The following is an 18,713-nucleotide window of genomic DNA, read 5'->3' on the forward strand; positions in this document are numbered from 1 at the left end:
ATGGAACTGAGCCTTTGGTAACAAAATGTGTTTACTTTCCCTACCATGACAAGTCAAAATGTGCGCTGTGAAACAGGTCTAACAACCTCAGGATGGACAGATTAAATGTAAGTGTGTAGGTGTTTGGGAAAAAATAAAAGTTGATTATTAGAAAATGTAAGTGTAGGATGGATTGCACTGACAGGACTTTACACCTTTATAAATTTGTGGTTTGGAACATCAGTGCACATGTTTTTGCTCCATCTCATAAAGTTCCCATACTTTTTGAATCCATGTGTTATATGATAGAGGGTCAGGTTTCAAAGGGGCGATTAGTACGAAGTGTAACCTACATATTTTCCTCTTCCTTCAAGGCCTTCTAGAAAAGACGCCTCAGCTCTATTTGATTATGATAGTACCATGAACCATTAAAGTCTTCCATAAATACTGTAAACATGACTTTAAGCTACATTTTGAGTTATTAACCCACCCAGACATTTTTATTTTTAGCAATGGCAACATTTATGTACACTCAAGTCCAGTTTGATCTTGCTAATGCACATTACATTCAGAACAGGAGGGCATCACAGAAGTAGCATGAATCTGTGTGTGTGTGTGTGCATTAAATATCGCCTAACAGGGAGAGAGCATTACAGTAGCCTCATCAAAGATAAATAGGTCTTGGGAGGAAGCTACACAGTCATTTCATGTCTGTCAGAGGCCATTTCGCTGTTAGTCCCACTGGTATTAGAAAATGTACAAAGACCATAAAATGCCAGGCAATGGAAATGTTTATTGATGCATGTGCAAAGTTTGGAGATATGCCTTAGAGGAATACACAAGAATTGGGCAACGGCACAAATAAAAAAAAAGAAATGTAAACAATCCCTTTATCACCATTAAGTTATGTGGTGTCAGAGTAATTTTAATTGGCATATGAATTATTCTGTCCCTAATCGTGGGCGTCTCACATTTACGGGATGAGCTTAATCACAAATACAGCATTAAAGAGGAAATCAATGGGGGAAATGCACCGAAAACATCAATACATGGTCCCTTATTCATGTTTTAGTCCCTTTAATTAGAGGATTGTACTGTGGTCATTGACTTAAACACACAGCCATGACTATTTTTTTTTGGTTTAAGGTGGAAGATAACACACACACACACACACACACCTTGAAAAAAACAGTCTACAGTTGTCTAAAAGCTGCAGCATCAGGAGCTGTGCTGCTCCTGACATTTTCTCAACTTGAATAATGAAGATAATAGTGTCAATCATTTCTAGGCATTAATATTCAGAAATCTTTGATTTACCTTTGCATTATTCCAAACATGCATTAACAAACTGATTGCATATTGTTCCAGTAACATTTTCAACAGGCTGCAGCCATGAATACTGAATAATTTAACTCTGTACAAATAAACACCTATACACCGATCAACTCATTCCATACATATAGAGTATTTCTGATTTTAATATGCCTATAGCAATCTTACGACGCTATTACACACAATAAGAGCAAAATTTACAGCTTCACAGAGACGAGAAATAATCGAACATTTACATACAACAGGCTTTCATACATTATTGGACATTGAAGATATTTCATTACACCGAGGTTCCACCTCAAAGAAACACAATTAAAAAGGCTGCTTGAACTCGGGGCGACTCCTCTGCAACACCGACTCTAACTGTGGTTTTTTTTTTTTGGTTTTTTTTTTAAGAGCTTTTTTTTATGATTTCTTGCACAATAAGGATTAAACAGCCACACATCTGGGCGTCAGAGCTGAAGGTGTTTGTCAAGGTTTTTAACTCGTACACAGAGGGTGCAGTGGTGGAGCAGCAGATGGGTAGAGTCGGCACTCTGGAGGCTGAAGGCTAACACAGCCCTCCCTCATAATCATCCTCATCATCAGCACCGGCCGGCGCCCCGCTAGCGCCGCCTTGTGGAGCAGCTGCAGCCTTCTTCTTCTTTCCCCCTCCTCCAGGTACCCGCAGAGAAATGGCCAGCTTGGCGTACTGTGAGGCACCGGGGAATAAAGTGAGTCAGCAAATCTCAGATTTTAAAGACCCTGAAAACTCATTTTTTCAGTCTGCTTCTCACTATGATTAATGAGGCGTACCGATGGGAATCAAGAAATGGTTTCAGTTGAGAACCAGTCAGAATAATTTAGCTGAACTTGAACTATTCACTCAAACCTACCTGTGCTGCACAGAATAGTTCAGGTGTCACCTATATTGTAGATAAACATCTACAGACAACTGCTGTAATGTCTATAAAATGATCACTTTAAGTAAACAGCTTTCTATGCCACACAGGCTTAACCTCCACGAGTGCCATGTTTTTGACACTCTACGCACAAGTGCCACTGCTTCCCGACCAAGCAGCAAGTCTGTTACCAAGGATAAATGGAAACGAATGCTGTGCATGCAAACATTCTCTCATTTCATCTACACTGTGTTCAGCGATAATAAAACAACAAAGAAATTTGATCAAGAATCTAAAAGGAAATTAATAGAGAATCAGACTGATAAGCAGAATCGATAATGGCACTGGTATCAATAAAATCTTATCATTTCCCATCCCTTAAGGTCTTACATGACTACATTCTCTGCAGATGTTAGACCTGTTTTGGTTATTATATGAGATTTGTGCATATCTGTTCTTGTCTCTGCTTCTGGCGGTGATTTGAAATAGGCAGGGCTCTGTTGGAAAAAGATGGTTACTTTTTTTTTTTTTTTGCACCAGCAAGTCACCAGTCGCGTTAAGCCAGAGTTTTTTCTTTTCAAGGACCAGTGTGTAGGATTTAAAGGCATCTAGCAGTGAGGTTCCAGAACTGAAACTTCTGCTGTGTGCTAAGGGCGTAGGAGAACTACGGTGACTGACACAAAATCAGGAATGGCCCTATCTAGACTGTGTTTGATTTGTCTGTTCTGGGTTACTGTAGGAACATGGCAGACGTCATCGAAGAATACCTGATCCTTATGTAGATATAAATGGTTTATTTCAAGGTAACAAACACACAATGATTCTTATTTTCAGGTGATTATAAACTAATAAAAACATAGTTGTGAATATTGTATTACATTTCTGCCAATAGATGCCCCTAAATCCTACACACTCGACCCTTAAAGTATAATAACTAAACCTGTTGGTGAACTCGCTGGTCCTCTGGTAATTTAAATCCAATTCGGAGTGACAACCTTGTATTTTAAAGTGGATCTCCTCTGAGTTTGTCAACAGGAAGAGCAGCTTTTCCTTCGACTTTTTTAAATTTATAAGCTCGATGTGAAATTAGACGAAACAGGCACATTTATTTTCAATTATCTGCTAACAACACTCACGTCATTGTCCATGTACTTCAGTAAAGGTGAGTTGCACACACGGTAGACCTGGTCCTCGTCCTGCTCGTCGTAGCCCTGCAGTAGTGTCTCCATGGCAACGCAATCTTCGCTTCCACTGTACCCGGGCAGACTGGTGGAAACCAAGCAGCACTTCATGTAATGATGCTCAGTTTTAAGTGGCAGAAATGTTACACCATGAACGTGAGGCAACGTTAAAAAACTCCTTGCTTAAGGACACTTTGGCTCTTTACAGAAATGATGACAGACTGGGATAAAAACATACCTGTAACTTTCTCTGACGCATTTATCAGCTGCTACGTAGTCGCCTCTGTGAAGATGAATCAGCACTTGAGCAGTTGTTTTCTAAAGAAGGAAAAAAAACAGACCAACATGTAAAAGTGTCACACTGTTGAATTTTACAACATATTCCAACAACTATGTTCAAAATGTCAAGTTTATACTGAAACACAGAGCTGTGTTAACAATGCTGTGGTTTATTGATGAGCTGAGAGGAATCCAGGCCGCAGGTCAACTTAAATACCCTGTGGAGACACTACAACATCGCCTCACTGGAAATTCAATTCTAGCTGACTGCGTTGGTGAATTAAGCTTGCTTAAGATGCGTAGAGAATTTAATGACAGAAAATCCACCTTGAAGCACATTGGGAAGTTCTCAATCTCTTTGTACATGTTCTTCTCTTTCTGCAGAGCGACTGATGCTTCATCCAACCTGGTGAGCAAGACGAGATCACAGTGAGGAATGATGAGGAGCAGGTGCTTTAAACATTATTTATAGACAGATAAACACAGGGGACACAGGGTTGTTGTGTCCTTTTATTACAGTGGCAGGTGAATATTTGAATCAGCTTCAACACTTTTATTTATGGGAGAGATCTAAGAGAGTTTTCTGAATGAAGGTTTTCTTTCAACTTGCTTGACAGCTTTCTACATCAGCATTCAATGCACAACAGTGTCAATGTCCATTCCACCTTATCTTCATTTCTTTTACCTTCTTAACCTGACCAGAAGTCTGGAGGCTTTTCCCAGCAGTTCAACTGCCTGACGCAGGCGGTCCTCATTCTACAGAGAGAAAATATGGCTGTATATAAGCACAAAGAAACAGTCAGCGTCAGTTAAATGATTCATTCAGGTTTTGTTGGAATTCTACCTCAAACACGCCAGCTGCCTTCTGATATAGGTCCACAGCTTTCTCTAGGTTTATAGGCTCTATCAGTCTGGGGAATAATGAAAGGATAATGTTTTTAGATGAAAGAACAGCCTGCGTTTTTTTGTTCCTGAGCGAAGCTTGCATTGCATCAGTGCTCCCTTTTGTGGCAGGTTTTTCATTTGAACTAAAAGGTACATTTCTAGATAATATCAAGACTGACAGCTTGAGGAATTTAATTGAAGGTCAAAGGTAAACTTACTTTCCAGCCCGGTCCAGAGCCATGGCAGCAGTATCAGGAGTCCCATTCTCCATGTACATCATACAAGCTTTCTCTATGTACTGGATGGCCTCTGGCATCTTCTTTTGTTCCTGTCGCAGCGCAAACACAGCAGAGTTACAGCTCTGCTGCAGATGTTTTACCTATGTCTATCTGTTTAATGTTTAAGCTGTGGGTGCACTCACCTTCATCATCATACCTGCCTGTTCAATAGCCCTGAGGAAAGGGAAGAGGGTTTGAATAAAACAAGTGGGTTTCATGTTTGCTGTTGGTTTAATACTGAGGTTATAACACAGGATACTTACTTTGCAGCATGAAAAAGCCTGTAGGGCAAGTTAAGGAAATTACAAAACAGATAGCACGTGTAATGTCATGTCACTGTGGACACAGTACAGAGAGGATACGCCTTGTTTTCTGTGTGGTATTCAGCTTCTTTCAGGTAAGCATCCTTTGCTTGGTCATATTGCTTCGCATTCTTGAAGCACACAGCTGAAGAAAAATGACAGCTGGTTAGCGATATAACCATGAGATATCAGTTGATTATTAACTTCATATTAAGATTTAATATTAATGTTAGGTTACCTGCTTTGGCGTATTCTGACGCAGCACTGTCAAAATCAGGCTTCCACTTTGTCAGACCTGTCTTTAAGCTACAAAAACATGATGATTAGCAGATTACAAACGGCTGAATCAGCGGCACCATCAGTTTATGGACAGTTACACACCAAGACAAGATGGTGTCTCATTTATTGTACATTAACTTCACATATAATGACATGAAGGTGCAAAATTACTGTCCATTTATGTCGCATAACCCATGGTGAAACTGCCACAGTGGCCTTTGCAGCTAGCTAACACAGGTAGTAAAACAAGCTACTGTTTCCTGGGCAGGACAGAAACGACATTTTAATTCTTCACTCACCATTTCTCAGCTTTAGCTATGTGCTCGTGAGCTTCATTTATCTTCTGAGCAGCCATGCTCTTAATTTACGCGACGAGGTATTAAGAATTTGTTGTCGATAAATAGCTATGGATGATATTTCGTCGATGTTTGGATTAACAGGAACTCCTCCTCGGGCGCAACGTCATCCGATGTCGCAGGCTACGGGTGCCGCCGAGGACAAAGTAGAGTTGAATGCGAAACACTAGCTGTAATGCAAAAGCAACGGGATTTGTATTTTAAATAAAAATATACATAAACCAATTTATTATTTACAATTTGACAGAATTATGATTGGTATTTATTTGGAACATGTAACACAAACAAAATAAAACAAAAAGATTAAAAAAAGCTAAAATGCAATACTTGAAATAAATGGATGTCCATACGTACATATAGAGTGAAGCCAGTCATTTGGGTCACCTTTTGGTAGATTACCAAGAAAACCAACCAAAACTCTGAATACTAAGTGTTACTTATGACTTGTTATGGTGCTGTATTTCTATAAGGAAAATATGTTGCCAAGTAAAATAGTTTAGAAACTTTGGACCTTCGAACACATCAATAACCCCTACCTCACTCTGATGATATGTTCAGGTAAAATGGGACAGTTGGTAAGGTAAAAAGGACAGTGTTTGTTTGTCATTTAAATGGTTAAATCCATCTATCAATACCAGTATCGATACTAATTTATGAAATCATTCATGTAACCCATGGCTGTTCATCTAAAAAGATTGTTTCACTTTTCGGCTAATCTTTCCCTGTACTTTGCTTGTTTTCTTAGCGCCACTTTGTCTTCAATGGACCTGTGTTACAATTATGGCTGATTCTTGACTAGTGTGGCTGACATGGGCTCACTGCATCATCTTTCATATATTTTAAATGACAAGAACACTAAAATGTCTTTAATATGACAGGGTGGCACATAATAGCATAACTTGTGATTTTATGGCACCTGGGAGCCTAAAAACATGTGGGTTTCACATTCCAAAAATGGCTCATTTTACTTAAAATTTTTGTCCCATTTTACCTGAATGCATTAAGTACTGACTCAAAACCCTTTCCCAAAAAAAGTCAAGTGCATTGTGAAAATATTTTGATTATAAGTCAAATATTAAATAAAATTCAACATCCTACAACCATTTTGTTGTTATATCCTCACTGTCTTAACTGCAGGACTTGTATAGCCAAAATGATAGAAATCAATATGCCACATGGTTTACCTTGCAAGTTTGGGAACCGTGATGTGTGGACTCTTTGCTCTGCCCATCCTGGTTATCTTAGAACAACAAAAACTACTGTTTCATGCAAAAGACATTTGAAGAAGAAATTGTGCACTAACATGTTTAGTGACTGACTGCAAATATTTAAAGAGCACAAGAAGTAAAACCTTATCTGACCCACATTACCTGACTTGTATCACCCTGTGAATTTAGACATAGATTTAGACATTAGACATTTAGACAGTTTAGACATACATGTATAGACACGCTCACACACAAACACACATTAACTGTTTATTAACAGTTACTCAACTGTATGTACAACACCGATGTTATACTGAGTCATAAAGTTGGCTGTCTCCACAGTCTTTCCTCTGGAAAACAAAGTTTTTGTGCATCTCCTTAAACTAAGTAATGTTTGTGCTTCGCTTAAGCTCCTCATCCAACAAATTCCACACTTTGACCCCACAGATTGAAACACACATAAGCCTACTCTTCATGGTTGTGTGAACACAAAGTTTCCTTAAGTTAAGCTGCCCTCCTTGTCAAGGAACATCTTTGGTATATTGCCTAGCAAATTACATACATTATTTGTGCTGTCTGAAATTCTACTACATCCATAAACTTCAAGGCATTTGACTGTAAAAACAGAGAGTAAGTGTGTTTGAAAAATCCTGCATTATTATGCCCCCCTTTCCCAGTATGCATAATGGATGTGAGGTGCTTTTCTAAGTGTGTCCCATACCTCCACACAGTAATTCAGCCTCAATGATTAAATTATGCAGAATGAAAATACTGTGAGTGTAGGTCACTTCATGGAGTCATGTGCAGTCATTTTAGTTTTACATTGTGGGTGACTGTGTCGCTCATTGTTACTCACAGCTCACTTATTCTAAAATCAGTGCAAAACACAAATCTTTGTTTTAGGAGAAAAAGATAAATTGGAAAATTACAGATAAGCGGCGGAAGCGGAAATATGATGTAGTGCGGTCAATGACGTCATGACGGCTCCGGTCTCTAATGGCTGAACAACAACAACTGTCGGCGAGTGACAAACTTTCGCAAACTTCTTCGGAGACAAAAGAAAGTTGGATATAGCGCATTGTTTAGGTTGTATAACAGTATAGGGACGTTTGTCTGTTTTACTTATCATTACAAATGTGGAATTACTGATGGATTCGAGATATGACATACCGCGGAGGGCCGCCGGTGGCGGCGGGGGCTCCGCGAACTCGTCCCCCGCTCTGGGGGCCCAGTCGCGCCGCAGGAAGATGCCTCCCAGACCCGCTGATTTCAAACTTCAAATTATCATTATTGGCTCCCGGGGTGTTGGTAAAACCAGTATCATGGAGAGATTCACCGATGACACTTTCTGCGAAGCTTGCAAGTCGACCGTAGGTGAGGACATGAGGCGTTTACACGACTTGTTTTTGTCAACTTTTTATTGACAGCATGTAGCAGGGCTCTGTCTACTTACTGGAGGAAAGAGACTTAAACTGCCACGCGCAGGACGTTATTAACATATTTTCGTCTAATTAACGGTGTAATGGGAGTGAATAGCGGTTACACTACTGGTTGCTGCTAGCTAACTTAAGCTAATGGTGACAACAACTCTGCCCTAGCTAACAAAACTACCTTAGCTGTTGAACTATGTAGCAATGAAGCCATTAAACAAGCACGCGTTTGAAGCTTGGGTTAATGATTTGCGGGGTTGTTGCATTATTAGACTGTTAATGGGGATGTCTAGCAGGGAGTTTAGAGCCAAATATAGTAAGAAAGAGAGTTGGTAACTTGTTACTTGGATAGCATCTGCAGCTGTCGTGTAATTAGTTAATTTAATTTGCTGCTGGTGAGCCTGTTTAGTTTATTTAAATGAGAGTATAACTTGTCCCATCAAGTGCTGTCATTGAATGCCATCTGCATTACATATACACATTACATATTTCTACTTACAAACGCATTATCACCTCAACAAATTGGCTAACTTGTATTGATAATAAGAGTACCTTGTGACCAATTGCTGTGCCATGATCATAGATGCTGCTTAAAACACACAAAGTCCTTCATACTATATGTGGAATTGGGTAAACAGTCCTGTGACCAAAACAACAGTCAGCCATAGTGTCCAATCCTAAAATAGTTACACACAAGTAGCTGCTATGGCAGAGCTCCATTTTGTGCCCTGTCATTCCTGTGACACAGCTCCTCACTAATCTTGTGTTTTGATCACGGAGTTTGTGGAGGGAATAGTTTGACTGTCTCTCAAGTCTGGCTGAAAATATTTTTTTCTCATCTCAAATTTTCTTTGTTGTCTTAGAGGACCACTATAGTGGTGCACAGATTTTTAAAAGTGTGACACAGATGTAACTACCTGCAAGAACAACACAGGAAATGCTTGTGCTTGTATGTGTCCACATGTGTTTTTCTGATTCTCCTCATAGGAGTTGACTTCAAAATCAAGACGGTAGAGCTGAGAGGAAAGAAGATCAGACTACAGATATGGTAAGTAATTGGACAGAGTGGTGCATGGTGAATTTCCTGTGTCTGTTCTGTCATCCTGCAGGCTGCTCTGACAAAAACTACTGGTGGCTTACATGTCAGCTTTGTAGGAGATGCATGTGCAAATAAGATTTCCAAATCACACGCTATCACATGTTTTGGACTGCCAAAACATGTGTTTTCAACCACTGACATGCCACGAGATATTTTTTATTCAAAGTCCCATATTAAAAACATATGCCTCGAGAGTAATTATAACTTTTAACTTGATGTGAAGCAGCACATGATTATACACCATGTTGTTGTTTAAAGTTTGCGATCAAGTTATTATTGGTGATCAGTTTCTGTTGTACACACACACGAAAACTGGAAACACTCAGAAAACACACATAATAATTGAAAAATAATATTTTTACATAGTTCATCAAATCCCATATAATTCCTCCTCTGATTTCAAGGTTAAACTGCACTTGATTCTAATACAGTTAAATGTTTAAAAGTAAAATCAGGTCAGAGAGGCAAAACACTTTGCTAGGGTTGCAGAGGCAATATTCAGACCTCAGCAGTAGCACCTAAGTTGCAACTCGGTTGCGCATTTCAACCAGTGGAATTATTAATGGTGTTTGCAAGTGAGCAGCCAGCCACCGCTACTTGTTCATCAGGACAACACGAACCTCTGTATACAATATGCCCTCTTGATGAGGCTGCTTGCTGGTGGTTAAAAAATAAATGGCAGGGCTACCATATTTATATGCGTACATCTAATTCAGCATATTTACATAGTATTTTTGTAAACTACAATGTACACTAAAAACAATTTTTGAAGTGATCATTTCTTTGCTCTTCTGTCTGCACTAATCTGACTTGCCAGCAGAATTGGTTGTCATAGTCCAAAGTCAGCTGTAACCCCCTTAACTGATTATTTTTAAAGTACTAATAAGTGGTTGTAATTTTGATTTCATTTCATTTTATTGTCAGATTTCTTTGAACATTGTCTTGCTATAATACAAATAACAAGATACACCAAGAAAAAAGCCAACTTATGCTATAATACCCTCATCATTCAGTTAGTCATTCATGTTTAATACAATACATGTCAGTGAATAGTCAGTTATATAGCAACTGGCCACCGAGACATTCAGTGTTATTGTAGTTTGATAATCAGACTGAACAGCCAATTTTCTTAGTTATTCTGCTATATTAAATTGTTCTAAGAATCAGAGATGTGGACATGGATTCAGATATCTTGAATAGACCACCAGTGACAGGGATGACGTTATTTCAGTGGTTTGATTCTATTAGGACTCCACTTGTGTCTTGTGACTTTAACTAGACTTAATTACATTTTGAAAACATCTAGTGTTTTTGTCCAGCCATAGGAAAAACTGATTAACATGCCACCAGTTAAAGTTAGTAAATATCTGGTACTGATGTGACTGCATTGATTGTGTGCGACAGTGTTGGGCTAAAGCGGGGAAACGCCATCACATATTTCACTAACCCGCCTGTCCTGTTCACTAACGCCCCATCCACCCTCTCATCTCTACATCACGTCTACTCTTTACCACCTCCCGTTTTATCCCCATTCCTTCGCCCACTCTACGACCTGTCCCTTCAAGAGGGCCATCCTCAGTGTGTCTTGTCTGTCACATTGAACTGCTTACATCAAGCTCCATCACTGTCACACCCGGCCTCACCTAACCCTGCCATTGTGCTGCTGTGTCTCTGTCCGCTCTTCTGCTCATAAGCCTGACTGTGACTCACAATGGGAACAGGGAGAGACTGGCTGGCTGAAGGTACAGTAACACTGCACTCTGAGCGCAGCTCTATGTGCATTATCATGCTGCTAACCCTGACTCAGATGATCAGCTGAATCATAATGTAATCTAAAATAAATCCAAAATGCAGGAGATTTAGTTTGGTTTAATGTCAAGTGCCTGTACTTCTTATTGATCAACCTGTAATAGCTGTTACTGCTCATTTTCATTTTGTGTTAATGGAAATATTTTTAGCATTTATAAGCAGCCTAAAGTATTTAATAAATGGTAATAGTAAACACACATAATGTAGCTTTAAGCAGATGTAAAGACATTTGAAAGTGTTATTAATTTGCAGTATTTTCAACCATGATAACGTCTCTTCTGTAGACACATTTGGCATCATTACAACAGTTTTTCACTATATTGTCTTTAATTATCTGTTTATATACCAGCCTCCACTTGTGCATGTCAGTGGGAGGAGTTTTAGTTGTTGCCAAATACATTAATGAACATGTGCTTACTTCATAGATTGTTCAACACTAATGTTTATATACTGCTTATAAATTCTAAATAGGAGGGGCTGTTAAACTAAAGTGTTAGAGTTAGCAATCATTTCCTGACTGTACATTGAATGTCATCTTTTCCTCTAATCGTAGACGTCTCATTTTGGAACAAAAGTCTTCAGATGCCCTTTTTTTATTTTAGCTAGATACTAGATGATAATGTGTATACCAGATATAACCCACATGAAATGGAATTTAGTATTTTCAAATTGACGATGTACATACTAACTAAAATAATCTGAAACACTTTGAATAATGTAAAATGTACAAAACTGATTCTTACTCCCATTCTCCCAGTAAAAGAACACTTCACCCACAGAATAACTATTATAACATATCAGTTATGCACCTGATTTTATTTTGAATGAGCAAAAATAAACTGTTTTTCTTGCATGCCTCCAATATGAACGAAGAATCCAAAAACTGAGAAAATTTATGATGAATTGAAGTAATTGAGAACCTTGTTTAACAAAAGCAAAACCACATCAAAACATCCATTTACAAACTTTCAGACAACTCGTGCAGTACAATCCAAGTCTCATTTATTCAGTCATATTGCTCAGTACTACCCAAACACGTGCATTTCCATTAAAATGTTAAAATATAAAACATTTTAGCCTTCAAGTGGCGCACTCTGAACGTGCCTTAGCTCCTTAGTTCTGCCTTAGTTCTGCTTGAGCGTAGTTCAGACGCACACGCGTTCCCAGATACACTACTCGGCCATGCGTGAGACTGCACTGATGGGTTACAGATGTTTGGGAAGTACTGAGCATATGATACCTGTATTATATTGCAGGACTTGTGCGAGAGGTTGTAAAAAGCCTGCTTTGTTTGCTGAAGAATGTTAGCGTTTTTTGGATTCTCTGTTTACTGGAGGCATGTGAGAGTAACACAGATTTCTTTACATATTCAACCCAAACATGCACTGAGTAACTGATATACAAACTGTTTTGGAGGTGAAGTATTCCTTTAATGAATGAAAAATATCTTTGGTCAAATCGATCAGCTGTTTGGTATTCAGTGAAGTCGTGGTGATCCTGAACTGACTGCACAGACTTTTAATTGTGCTGGGATTCATTCATGTCATCCAGGGACACTGCTGGCCAGGAGAGATTCAACAGCATCACATCAGCCTACTACAGAGGCGCCAAGGGAATAGTGCTAGTGTATGACATCACAAAGCAGGAGACCTTTGACGATCTGCCCAAATGGATGAAAATGATAGACAAGGTAAACAAACTCTCAGACTACTGGACTTAGATGGAATGTGTCCTTTCTTTGTCGTCTGTGGGTGTATTCTGCTTATAATAGGAAGATCTTGGATTCTGTCATGCATCTGGCTCTTAAAATACTTAAATAAAAATTAAATCCAATAACATTGCCAGTCATACCCCCACTGATATAGACCTTCAATTCTTTCTTTGTCTTTCATCTCACCGGCAGTGGCAGCAGTTACATGAGGTGTTTTTCAAGGTGTCACTCTGTAGAAGCACTTTAATATGGCCTGACGGATACTGGATTTTTGTGACCAATAGAGATATGGATATTTAGGAGTTTAAAAATGTGACTTTTATTTGCATATTCCACAACATAAATAATAACTTGTGACAAGTAAATGTACTGAGAAGGACATTTTACAGTTGAAAATAAACTCATTAGTTATATCTGGTGTACAAACTGTAGAATTGTGATACTCAAATAATATCTGGCATTTCGGTTTGTCAATTCCTCGTTATTTATTGGTTGACATACACCAAAAAATTATAGCTAATATTGACCAGTATATTTGTCTGGTCAGTTGATTGGTTTGGCTTTCAAATGGTAGAACTTTCTGTCCCAAGTGGCTTGAATTTCTTCTTTTTTACAGGGTGGTGCATGTATGTTAACATAAATTTTCATTATTCATTACAACGGCCACCTTAGCATCATGCTAATAGATCAAACAATGGAGCATATTATGACTTCAGAGTCCTTTCATCTTTATTGCTGTCACTGTATCATAATAGGTAAATTCACCAGAATTTAACTTATATGTTATGAATGACGTTACCAAATCACACTGCATAAAATTGTGACAAATACATGTGTAAGAAAATGTTTAGTTTTAAGCATTACAACCTCAGTGTGTCATTTTTGTGAAGTTCCCCTTTAGTTGTTGCTTGTTGAGGTTGCTTTTGAGTTTGCTGAACACATTTTATTGTGGTAATGTGGTTTGACTTTTGTGACATGTGGGGCTGAACGTGTCCTGACGGGTCTCCTCTCGTCTTTCTGTTTTGTGTCAGTATGCCTCAGAGGAAGCAGAGCTTCTGCTGGTCGGAAACAAGCTGGACTGTGAGTCTGATCGTGTCATCTCCAGACAGCAGGGAGAAAGGGTGAGTTCAACACACAAACGCTCCCATTCACCATCATATGACCAAACCACTTTTTTTTTTTTTTTTTTTTTTACTATAAATTTTAGATGAAATTATCTAAAAGAATATGTGGGATTACAAACAAGGGATGTTTTAATGTGTTATGAGCAGAACATCTTGAGAAAGTCCAGTCACAAATGAAAGCAGGGGGAGAAAATAATGTAGAACAGATAGATGCTTTCAATATGCCAGTGACTTGTTTGAACATATGGACTTTGTTTGCTTGAAACACACTGACAACACTGATGCCCTCCTTCAGAAACTGACATTAAGTGTAGCGTTGCAGCATGCTTATCCAAAAATTCCATTAACTCTTGAATGTAGACTTTGTCATGAAGATTCCAGTTGTGTTGTTCAGCTTGATTTCTGCTCCTGTGAAATAATTCAGTTGTTCTTTGAGCTGATTTGACTCTATTTGTGTTGCAGTTTTCTTCTCGAATAAGTGGAATGCGCTTCTGCGAAGCTAGTGCCAAGGATAACTTTAACGTCGATGAGATCTTCCTGAAGCTTGTGGATGACATTCTTAGCAAGGTAAAGCCTGACCAAAAATCTGATGACAATGAATAAGTCTGATAAAAGCATAACATTTAATAAGCATTTCTTTAAATAAGGATTTGGTTAGTAAGGAGTTGTGACAAAATACATGCAAAATATATGTAGTTTTTAGGTACTTCCTGCTGGACAAACTATGTCATTTATTTGATATGGACATTACAGTAGCATCAGAATAGGAACATACATTTCTGCACAAGAGACAGGTGCACTGTGTTTGTTTGTAGCTAAACGCTACTTTGCAACACCTGCTCACAAAAGACTTTTTAAAAAAATGAAAATAGAACAAAGAAAAGAAAATACACCCACCACCCACAAATCTATAAACAAAATGCAGGTGTCTCTACTGTGGTAGAGTGAGAACAATGTTTCTCTGTAAGCCATGATGTGATACCTCTATTAAACAATTAAAATTGTGTTGCATTTTCGACTCCATTGGTAGACACTTCCTTTAGACAGACTGTCCAAATTAGGTTTTGTGTAATGCAATGCAACTGTTAACGTTAATCGAGGCCCATGTGTTGCCTCTCCTGGTGTCCTAACACCTTGTCACAAATGAATGGCGACACTGTTTTTAAATTACTGCAACAGTAATGTAATACATTTTATTTATAGAGTGCTTTGCATGGTACTCAAAGACACTTTACATTAGTTAAAGACGATCATAAAAAAGTCTATAATAAAATCCACACAACATCATTCACACATTAAACTCAAATACGTCCAGAACTCGCTGCCCGTCTGCTCACCCATTCCCGTTCCTGCGATCACATCACCCCTGTCCTTCAGAACCTCCACTGGCTCCCTGTGCCACAACACATCCAACATGCTGGTACAGTAGTCAATTCTGGATGTGATGAAGGCATGGATGAGTTTTGCTGCAGTTTATTGTCACTTATGAGCTGACATATGTGCCGATAGTTAAGCTGATTTCAGCCGATAATATCAGCTGACTGGTTTATCGGTTGAGCTTTTGTTAACAGTGCCTTTTAGTATTTCTGGAAACATAATATCTGCTCTGTCTGTAGTCCAGTTGTGTGATTATATCCAAATGACAAGTCAATACAATACTGTCCTAATCCAACTAAATTCAACACGTTCTGCCAGCATTGTTGTCATCAGAAGGTTATTACAGTAAAAATACACTTCTCTTAATTAACCATTCTTTGTACACACATTTCTTTGTGACTCTTGTTCAGCCTAAATGATAAACTATGTTAGAGACCCCATTCAGAAAGCTTTCTCACCCTGTTCATCATTTTTAGAATATTTCTTTTCAGAGTGTTTTTCTGTTTCAAAAACCTTCTGCAGTCACAGGAATATTATCAAGATGCTGTGCTCCTTCTAGCTTGGTCCCTTGACATACGTGACTGTGGATATCAATGTGGGAGCACCGCCTAAAATACTCACTGAATTAACCCTGTTTCCTGACTTGTCCTTTTCTTCCTGATACCACAGATGCCTCTGGAAGTTCCCAACAATGAGCTTTCCAACAGCGTCCTGTCTCTGCAGCCTGAACCGGAAGTGCCTCCGGAGTTGCCGCCTCCCCGCATGCGCTGTTGCTGAGAGTCAGAGTGGTCCCCCATCCTAAACACACACACACACACACACGGACACAGACACACATGCACACAGACACACACACTCATGCAGAGTACCAATCTGGCCACCAGGGGGCAGCAAACAGCAGCAGTTTGGAATTGCTGACTGCTGATGTAAGATGCATGGACTCTCTCAACAACCAGTATTATCTTCCCCTGTCTCTTCTCCTGTTTCGTAACTGTACACTATGACATGAACTACACTAACACTTAGGCCTGGTGAATCTCCCACTTTCTACCACCCCTTCTGTCTACACTTGACCCAGACTACCTCATTCCTTGGACCGTTAGGCTAGCTGTGCCCCACAGGTGCCTTCGAGGTAGAGAGCCCTCTGGTAGCAGTTGCACATTTCACATAGAGGGTGATTACTGAGGGCCTTACAGCTTCCTGTTTTCTTTTAAAGAGTAGTCATCACACATACTGTACACTAAGTTTGACATTGTCTGAGGGTCTGGTATCTCTGCATTCTCTAGCTTACAGAAAAGGGATAACAATATCTTACGTCTCTTCGACTTAGTTAAAATTCTGGATCTAGGTACAGTAGTTTTATATTAATAGATATTATTACCAAGTGACGAGTTGACTTGAGGTAAACAAAAGCACATGGTGTAAATATGGTGTGCTGCTGTAATGACTGGACAAGGTGCAGGGTTTTTGCGGCCGGCAGTAGGTGGTTGCGTGGTGGTGGATCATATCAGTTTTTATTCCTTTGCCTTAAAGTGTTAAAGCGTTTGGAACGGCTCGTTTCACGTTTGTATAAATTGTAATGTTTTGCACTACAATCCATCTTACCTAGTTAAGCTGACATGCAGAAAACAGAAAGTACACGACTTGTAGTTTAGCGAGGATCGATGTTGCCTTGGTAGTGGCCGCTCTAAACTCCTCCACAAAAGTGGGAAGGAGACGCAAGGAAAGATGGGTAATGTAGTCTTTGAGGGATTGGTGTTTTCACAGGGGCATTCTCCATGTGTGTTACTGGCTTTTTAAAGGAAGTAGAGACAGTGAGTAGCTAGTGCACACACACACACATGGTTTTAGCCTTTGTTTTTGTTACTAATATTGCAAAGTGTTTTTTGTTTTTCCTCTGAATTCAGATACAGCTTAGAGAAGATTTTTTTGACGTTCCCTTTCGGGATTGAAAGCGCAGGAAGGTTTGTTTAGTATTTGAAGGACTCAGGAAACTTTGATCGGCTCGTATCTGCTCATTCTGATGGGCTTTTATCGCAGACTTGATTTGAGTTTCATAACAAATTTAGAAATCTTCTTATAAATTCTGCTTGAAGGGGATGTTTGCATTTTATCTGAGGAGGTGATCAGTTTTTAATTAAATGATTGGGCAGTTTGTTACAGACCAGTATGAGTGTATCACATCACTTGTACATTTCCAAAAAAAAGCAATGCATGTTAAGCCCTCCTGTGTTCAGAGACATTAACAGTCGTTTAATTCTTCCGTCTTTTTTGTTAAATTAATGCAATATTGTAGCACTGTGAGTGTCTCTGTTTTGTTTTTACGTGTCGAAGTCTGAGGGTGAGGAAGGACGAGCCCATTCAAAGGACCTGATTTTAAAACAACCTGAACTGACTTACTCTTGGTTAATTTTATTTTTTTTTTGTCGAAGTTTAATGTTAAAGTCGAGCTTCTATGGACTTAAACTGGCACATTATGTATTCTAACAAATGAAGAGTTTCATACCAAAACAATAAAATGGAAGAACTTTGCCGATAAAACAGTTACTGACACCCAAGCACACACTGCAATAAGATTACCAGCCAGCAAACAACCATACAAATGATCTGCAACGTCACAAATGTTATCACTTATATTTTGACATGACAGACTTCTTTTGATATTGTTTTGTTGAATGAAACCTTTCATTTGTCCCCTCCCCCCTGACTTTTAGCATTTGGCACTAACCCTGTGGTCTTTGTTTAATTAATAGCCAAGCCTTATACTACTCAGTGTTTTAAATATACATTTTAAGAAATGCTCTTATTTGAAATGTGTATCCTTTAAAGATGGAAGACTGTACTTTGTATTAAACCTGTTATAAGTCTTTGAACAGTTTTGGCATGTCTAAAGCAGATTTGTGGTATTTATAACTTGTGGCATTCTTGAACTAATTAAATGCAATTAAAGATATCTATATTTATTACCAGATTATGGTCTTGATTTTTTTCTGTGACTGTGTCTTCCCAAAACTAGGATGTGTGGCGTCCCAGGGGTCTTTGAGTTGATTCTAGGAATACATAAACTATCATTTCCTCGATTGCAGCTGCCTTTCTTTCACCTCAGATGAAAGATGCTGCAGAAGTGATGTTTGCAGTACAGATATTATGTCTTAGATTGGTGTCTGAGATATAAAACCATTGATCAGAGGATCTGATTTAGA

At 38.8% G+C, this 18,713-nt stretch overlaps 2 protein-coding genes across 2 annotated transcripts; one reads left to right on the forward strand and one right to left on the reverse strand.

Annotated features, from left to right (window-relative positions):
• Positions 1-1,135: 1,135 nt before the first annotated feature.
• Positions 1,136-5,873, reverse strand: napgb (N-ethylmaleimide-sensitive factor attachment protein, gamma b). Its single transcript, XM_049597521.1, has 12 exons — positions 5,696-5,873; positions 5,356-5,423; positions 5,178-5,262; positions 5,079-5,096; positions 4,959-4,989; positions 4,756-4,865; positions 4,497-4,563; positions 4,338-4,408; positions 3,980-4,058; positions 3,612-3,691; positions 3,329-3,458; positions 1,136-2,002 (listed from the first exon to the last, which is right to left on the reverse strand). Exons 1-12 carry the CDS (start codon positions 5,749-5,751, stop codon positions 1,862-1,864), a joined length of 936 nt encoding a protein of 311 aa, XP_049453478.1. The 5' UTR covers positions 5,752-5,873; the 3' UTR covers positions 1,136-1,861.
• Positions 5,874-7,935: 2,062 nt separating this feature from the next.
• On the forward strand, positions 7,936-18,481 carry rab12 (RAB12, member RAS oncogene family). Its single transcript, XM_049598209.1, has 6 exons — positions 7,936-8,334; positions 9,378-9,438; positions 12,850-12,988; positions 14,041-14,130; positions 14,596-14,700; positions 16,180-18,481. Exons 1-6 carry the CDS (start codon positions 8,109-8,111, stop codon positions 16,285-16,287), a joined length of 729 nt encoding a protein of 242 aa, XP_049454166.1. The 5' UTR covers positions 7,936-8,108; the 3' UTR covers positions 16,288-18,481.
• The last annotated feature ends 232 nt before the right edge of the window (positions 18,482-18,713 follow it).

The sequence above is a fragment of the Epinephelus fuscoguttatus genome, linkage group LG15, assembly GCF_011397635.1.
Source record: "Epinephelus fuscoguttatus linkage group LG15, E.fuscoguttatus.final_Chr_v1".
Lineage (NCBI taxonomy): Eukaryota > Metazoa > Chordata > Actinopteri > Perciformes > Serranidae > Epinephelus > Epinephelus fuscoguttatus.